The sequence below is a fragment of the Tripterygium wilfordii genome, chromosome 11 (assembly GCF_013401445.1).
Source record: "Tripterygium wilfordii isolate XIE 37 chromosome 11, ASM1340144v1, whole genome shotgun sequence".
Taxonomy (NCBI): Eukaryota; Viridiplantae; Streptophyta; class Magnoliopsida; order Celastrales; family Celastraceae; genus Tripterygium; species Tripterygium wilfordii.
Window position 1 is genome coordinate 9,934,903 of NC_052242.1, and position 7,830 is coordinate 9,942,732.

Sequence of the window (7,830 nt, forward strand, 5' to 3'; positions counted from 1 at the left end):
CTTTCTTTATCGCCGAACTAACTTGAGTGTGGGAGCGTCCCCCATGAGGAAAACCTTGGGGACCCCATAGTTCACGTTCATCACCTATGCAGAGAAGAACAACAACCATACAGTTCCCAATCTGATAAATTGAGATGATTATAAAACCATACAGATACTTATTGAGCAATCATGAAGCTGCAAGTCCATTTCTACACGTCATCAGCACGAAAAAAGATATTTATGATCAAGTACTTTAATAAATAGGCACCACTCTCACAAATATAAGAGTATATGCATCAAATTACCTAAACATAAATTTGTCTGTAAACTAGGAAACAATTGTAGAGAACTTATCAAAATATAGCTATGCATTAGATTACCTAGACGTTTCATATTTTACAGAATATAAACAGTAGTTCTCTACATCTAGAGTACCACTATTCATTTCTCAAAATATCATATAATACTTTTTATTACTTTATTATCGCTTCTCTCTCCTCACTCTTCACTTTTTTTCTCCTCACTCCTCCCTCTCTCCCCTCACTTTTTTCTCTCTAATAACATACTTTTTTCCCTTGATAATGAAATCATGCCAAAAAGAAATTCTTTTCCAATTTTTAATAGCATTAATTTATTATTTTAAATAACAATAATTGATTAATATCAAATATAATTAATTTATTATTTTAAATGAAATTAATTTATTATTTTAAATAGAAGTAGTTTATATTAATAAAATAAACAAAGGAAGGAGAAAGAAATATTATCTTAATGCAGTAGAGCATATGATAGGTAATCTGATGCAGTATTGATTGGATTGAAAATTTGTAAAATAGGAAAAAATGACATTTTGTCTGTATTTTAGAAAATCTGTTAAAGTAATCTGCTGCGTGTGTTCTAAGGTCATTGAGTAAGTTTTCTAGATTTTCCCTTCCCCTCTCCCCTAAATCTGCCCCCAAACAAGCCCTTAAGCTACCACATTTCGGTCACAATCAAACATTATATATAATATAAGTTTTCAGCTAAATAAATTTGTATATTTTAATGTTAATTGCAGGAAACAAGTACACAACTCCATGGATTATTCTTCAAAGAACTTGCCCATTATTGGTTTGACTTGTTCTTCTTCTCTATGGAGATATCGGTATTAAAATAAAGAATTATAATTATAATTAACATGCATGGTATGTAAAAACCAACTAGTTTTTTGCGTAAATAACTTTCTTGTCAAACCAAATTGAAATCAAGTTTATTCATGTGTTATATTTGGCATTACCGACAATCCAAAATATCTCCCGACTGCTGACCATTCTAGGTATTAATATATAAATAATTTTTATGGTATCTATTAGTGCTAACTTTTATGGTATCTATTAGTGCTAACTTTTGATAAAGTTGTTTCATTATACATGTGAGAGAAGAGGTTGCATGCCATACGTGTTTACAGGATTAATAAGATGACGTGAATTCATGAACGGTTGAGAAATATTCAAAATTAAAATTGCAAACCAATCACTTTCTTTTCTTCATAAGAATAGTTTTACATATCTCACCATTTTCCGTGACAGCTATCTAAATGCTGAGATGGACGTACACAATTTCATGTGGATCATGTGAGGTTTGTGAGACCCGTGATTTCATATGGATCATATGCATCCATATAAAGAGTTGAGATATTTAGTATTTTTTATTCGTAACCATCTATAAATTGGCCTCATATATTCTGCGGTAGTGCTACGTATCCATAATGAAATCGCCCATAAGGGTCCATAATCTATTTGACATGCTTACTAAGTTAGAAGACATCACAACTTTTTACATTTTATTTCTTAAATGGAACTTCAAAAAGTTTTGTCTCTCGAAATAGATATTAAATTTCAAAAAAATTACATATTTGGATTCAGCATGTAAATTTCTTTCCAAAAAGACCCATTCTTGATAGGTCTAACATGAGCGTTCTTAGTTACATATTTTTTGAAACATTGTATACAAATTTGCAACATTTGAAACAATATAATTACGTACAAAAAAATATAATAAGAGACTATGTTAAAACAATGTAATTGCCACATGATTATAGAAGGTTATGTATGAAAAATTCTATGGATATATATCATTTCCGTATATTCTATTGATGTGGGTCCACTATGTCTTCTCGTGGTTGGGTGAACTATTTGCTATAAATAAGCACCTTAACTTGCCAAAACAACACACCACTGAACTCTCTAGCTAGGTACAAGTGATAATAGTGTCCTCATCTTAAGTAAAACTAATGGCCTTTCCAACCAATGGTGATTCAGCTATGATCAGTGTCCAGGAGCTCATCAAAGAGCCCTTGATGTTGGTCCCACAACAATACATCCGTTTGGGTGATCAAGGACCTTCAACTACTATTCTCTCTCATCATTCAAATCTCTCACCTACTCTGCCAATTCTTGATATGAAACTATTGGAGTCAGGTTCTGAGCTTCACAAATTGCATTCAACCTGCAAAGATTGGGGTTTCTTTCAGGTTTTTAATTAATTATTCTCTCTCTTTTCATTCACTATTGCTCCAGGAACATACCCATAAAAGATATTTTTTTAAAAAAAGTTACTGTTGTGGTATGCATATGCAGGTGGTGAACCATGGTGTAAGTTGTTCATTAATGGAGAAACTGAGATACGAGATTGAAGGGTTTTACAAGCTTCCTGTAGAGGAGAAAATGAAGTACAAGATAAGGCCAGGAGATGTTGAAGGGTACGGGTCGATCGCCCAAGGCGAAGGAAAGCTTGATTGGCGAGATAGGTTCTCTATGATAACCAATCCCCTCACCAGAAGAAAACCATATCTATTTCCAGAGCTCCCTTCATCTTTAAGGTTTCCTCTCTATATCTCCCCTTCGTCAAAATATAAAGAAAATATTAAGAAATTTTCTTTTTCTCGCATGCAGGAATACCTTAGAGCGTTATATAACCGAGTTGCAAGAACTCGGCATGAAACTTCTTATGGTTATGGCGAGGGCTTTAGAGATAGAGAAAGAGGAAGTGATGGAGTTGTTTGAGGATGGGATGCAATCGATGGTGATGACTTATTATCCTCAATGTCCACAGCCGGAGCTGGTTATGGGGATTACGCCTCATTCCGATGCAAGCGGAATCACCATCCTTAACCAACTTAATGGGGTGGATGGTCTGGAGATTAAAAAAGACGGGGTTTGGATACCTGTGAATTTTCTACCAGATGCCTTTATTGTGAATGTAGGAGACATATTAGAGGTATGCTTCACACGTCATTATCTCTTTCTATTACCATATATATATATATATATATTTACACAACAAGATTTGCATGATTGACGGAAGAATAAATCCTTTGGGTTTCAGAATTCAAATTGCAAGACACATGTTGCAATTAGATTCAATGCCTATACTATCCGATAAAAGCAAAAGCGTGCCTTTTATCCTATTCTCTACTTTATCTACTCAAATATCAGTATTAGTTATCTCTTTTATTATTTGTGTTTATCTTTTACAATTTCAAATAAAAACTAAAAATATTTAATAGTAAGATAATTATTGACTATATATTACTTTTAGAAAAAATAAAATTAATTATGAATAAAAATTAATGTTACTTTTAATAAATTAATAAAATATATTAATCAGTAATAAACTACATCTTTTCGCACAAGTAACATACAAGACACACCCAAGCCACTAGTTGGAGTGATAAAGATCGTGTGTATCGCTATGGTGATTAGGGTTCGAATTCCCTCTCCTCCATTTAAAAAAAAATACATGGTGAGATAGTATATATAAATATTATTATTATTTTTATTTGAGTAGAGACTCAGTTGTGAATCTCTACAGATAGAGATCCGAGTCTATTTTAGGTTCTTGTTCGAGATAATGATGCCTGTGATTTTTTGTTCAAATATATATTCTTTAATCTCTAGTTTAGCTACCGATTTGCCATTAGAGATTCAATGGAATGCTCTAATTATATGTAAACATTCTCCATTTCCATATCATGTAAAGTGAAAACAATTAAAATAAAATAAAAAAAATTAATATTTTACTATTATTAAAAACAAGGAACTCTTCCTTCTCGCCTACAAACAATTAAGAATAAAATAAATATATTGCACATAAGAAGCTAGAAGTCATTTTTTAATTATAAAAACAACAAAATCATATTAGTTCGATCAAGCTAAACAACTCCCATGGACAATCGAGTTGAATATGTAACCTCTCGATTGCACCTCTGCAACTTTACCATTGGTAGCATGTTCGCTCTTGTATATTCGTTCAATCAATCTTACATATATCATTTGATATGTGTTAATAAACAAGAAATAGAAGATCACATGGTTAGCTCATTACAAAAGAGATATATATTTTACAGAGATTAACATAAATCTCTCTAAATATGAAATGATCAGTTTCAACTAATTCTTGTCTCTCTTGATTATCGAGTATTTTTACAGATTTTAAGCAATGGGATCTACAGTAGCATAGAGCACAAGGTCACGGTGAATTCAAAGAAAGAAAGGATTTCCGTAGCTTTCTTCATGAGCCCTAAATTTGAGGCTGATATTAGACCTGTTTCAAGTCTAATCAATTTACAAAACCCCCCATTATTCAAGAAATTAGGGATGGAGCAGTACGTCAAAGATTTCCTTTCTCGCAAGCTCAACGGAAAATCGTATCTGGAGCATATGAAAATCGAAACTGATTAGGTCTCACTGGGAACACCAGTTGATGCCAAAAATTAATAGATAATTACTATGGGTTTAGCAATAAATATATTATCCCGCGCTGGGTGTAGTAAAATAGTATGTTGTGGTGTGGCGTTGAAATAAAGTCATATTTGCATGATGTGCTTTTACATGGTTTTGTGTGTTTGATGTATGTAATCACTATTTGTACTTATAAGTAAATAAAAATGCAGGGTCGTTTATGGTGTGTGCCTAAATTGCATGTTATATACATTTTCCCAACTCTTCAATCTCCTATATTTGATTAGGTCTCATCTTAAAAGACGATATACTCAGAGAGTCCGTCTTACGTGATAAATTCGGGAGTAGTTGTTGGAATATCATCCTATAATTGAGGAACCTATTACAGTTATGAGATAGAAATAGGAAACCTTTTGTATCAATCCCTATAATTGTTAATAATCTCCTTCTACTGCTATGTTAATTGTTGTAACCGTAGCTAGCATACACACTTGTATATATACAAAGTAAAGTATCAATGAGAAGTATTAGAAAAATATTCTTTTACATGGTATCGGAGCCGCCTCCGACTTCCTCACGTTAACCCCAGGAATCGGAGCAAGCTCTATTCTTTTCTGATGTTTACCTTTGTTTCTTCCGCCTACACACCACTTACACACATCATGTCTTTATCTCATAATGATACTACTTTACCAATACCCGTCAAAGCCATTACACCTACAACTATCTACCCGAATCTTCTTCTACAGGAAGTATCCTCCTTATTAACCCATGAACAACTGGATGGCACGAACTATATAGAGTGGTCCTTGAATGCCCAGAATAAAATTCAAGGCCGGAAACTATATGAGGCTTGGGAAGATGAAAATTGCATGATTAAATCATGGTTACTTGATGCCATTACTAAGGATATCAGATCTTTGTTTTAACGATTATCTACTGCCAAAGAAATCTGGGATACTGTTAAACTAACATACTCAGTCAGTCAAGATGCTTCCAAGGCATATCAATTGCATTGTGAGGTAATATCTATTCATCAAAACGATGGTTCTGTTATTGCATCTTTTGGAAAATTATGCAAATTGTGGCATGAATATGATGCTATTGATGATTGTAGTATGGATTGCCCTTCTGATACTGCGAGATACAAAACCAAAGTTAATTCCCAGAGAGTGTATGTTTTCCTAGCTAGCCTGGACTCTCACTTGGATGGGGTTCGTAGTCGAGTTCAGTCCACAACGCCTCTCCCAAATCTTCAAACTGCTTATGCTATGGTATGTGCAGAAGCAAACTTACATGATGCTACGATGAGAAACAAAACTATGGATGGTGTAACTATGGTCTCTCGCAAGACTTCATCTCGATATGATCCGAAGAAAGGAGTCTGCAAGTGCATTCTTTGTAATGGCGACAATCATGTTGTTGAAACATGTTTTAAACTACATGATTATCCTGACTGTCATCCTAAAGGTAAGAAGGCAGCCAATACAAACTCTATTCTCAAGCGTGATGCTTCCCAAGTATCTACACCAACTACCCCTACTATCGGTCTCGTGGCCCAGACTCAAACTGGTATGTCCAAATCTACTCTTAGTGTTTCTTCTTGTATTGAGTCTAGAGATTGGATAATTGACACAGGTGCTACTGATCATATGTCATACAATTCATCTACCTTTACCCAATTATCCAACTCTTATTCTAAAACTGCCATCACGAATGCCAATGGTGGCTCATCTCTAGTTGTCGGCATTGGTACAGTTATTTTACCTCATTACTTACCTATTTTTTATGTTCTATTTGTTCCATCTTTGGCCTGCAATCCCTTCATCTACAAATAAAAGTACGACTCTCTTTTCATTGATACATTCAGACGTATGAGGATCATTTCTTGTCTGTACGCCCCCTGGAATGAAATGGTTTGTTAGATTTGTGGATGATTGCACCCGAATGACATGGGTATATTTGATGAAACATAAAAGTGATGTATGCATGATATTTTGACTTTTCTATCAAATGATACTCACACAATTTGGTATTTCTATCAAAGTTGTTCGCATAGATAATAGGGGTGAGTTCTTTAAGCAAGAATTGACTGATTTTATGCACTTTGCGGGTATCATTCATATATCATACTTCATGCCCTGAATCTCCGCAACAAAATGGCACAGTAGAGCTCAAAAATAGACATCTCTTGAAAATTTCTCGCACTTTGTTGATTGGAGGTAATACTCTAAAATATCTATGGGGTGAAGCTCTTAGTACTGTTGTTTACTTAATGAATAGAACACCTTCTAGTGTTCTTTCTTTTCAAAGACCTTTGGATGTGCTGACCGACCACTGTACTCCTTTACCAACTGTCCGTTTGGCTCCTCGCATTTTGGATTCATAGTTTATGTGCACTTATCACCCAAACACCGCACTAAACTTGATCCAAGAGCATTGAAATGTATCTTTGTTTGATATGGAACAACTCAGAAAGGATATAAATGTTATCATCCTGCCACCCATAAATTTTACACCTCCATGGATGTTGTTTTCCATGAATCTGAACTGTACTACTCCATCAACGATCAAGAATCCAAGGTTACCGCAGAACCCTGCACAGCACGGAATACTGAGATTTTGATTCCAAGTATGATGAATATGGAGACATCCCGTGATACCGTAAGCACTGGTCATCTTAATGAAGCTGGTACTAGTTGTTGGGTCTAAATTAACCTTACTAGCAAGTGTACTAGTCGGCGACTACAGCACAATGATAAGCAAGGGTCGAATCCACAGGGACGGTGTTATGTTTAATCCAAATGTATATTTGTATGTATATATGGACAATGCAATCAAAAGTAAAATTCAACTCAAGATTGTTTGGTTTGGTAATTCAACTAAAACAAGCAAAGAGCAAAGTGTTTTTGGTATTTTCTTAGAATTAGGATGCAACTAATGCAAATGAGATGATTTAACAAATATGAGATGAACACCAAGGCTTCGGAATCCCCCTTGGGAAATGACTTGGAATGACATAAATTCACACACATATTTGCTAATTCGGGCATAACGAATCCGTACCTAAGTCGGTTTTAGCGCACTTAAGCCAAATCTCCCTAAAATCGATTACTAGCCATCTTAT

General features: G+C 34.4%; 1 protein-coding gene across 1 annotated transcript; it reads left to right on the forward strand.

Annotated features, from left to right (window-relative positions):
- The first annotated feature begins 2,189 nt into the window (after nucleotides 1-2,189).
- On the forward strand, nucleotides 2,190-4,939 carry LOC120008948 (codeine O-demethylase-like). The gene is made up of 4 exons (XM_038859347.1): nucleotides 2,190-2,494; nucleotides 2,601-2,842; nucleotides 2,916-3,240; nucleotides 4,452-4,939. The coding sequence occupies exons 1-4, from the start codon at nucleotides 2,255-2,257 to the stop codon at nucleotides 4,701-4,703; spliced, it is 1,059 nt and encodes a 352-aa protein (XP_038715275.1). The 5' UTR covers nucleotides 2,190-2,254; the 3' UTR covers nucleotides 4,704-4,939.
- The last annotated feature ends 2,891 nt before the right edge of the window (nucleotides 4,940-7,830 follow it).

Excerpts from the sequence above, each read along its gene's own strand:
- LOC120008948 (XM_038859347.1), top strand. The coding sequence starts at position 2,255 with ATGGCCTTTCCAACCAATGGTGATTCAGCTATGATCAGTGTCCAGGAG. Across the intron at positions 2,495-2,600 it reads AAGATTGGGGTTTCTTTCAG|GTGGTGAACCATGGTGTAAG; the intron begins GTTTTTAATTAA and ends ATGCATATGCAG. Across the intron at positions 2,843-2,915 it reads GAGCTCCCTTCATCTTTAAG|GAATACCTTAGAGCGTTATA; the intron begins GTTTCCTCTCTA and ends TCTCGCATGCAG.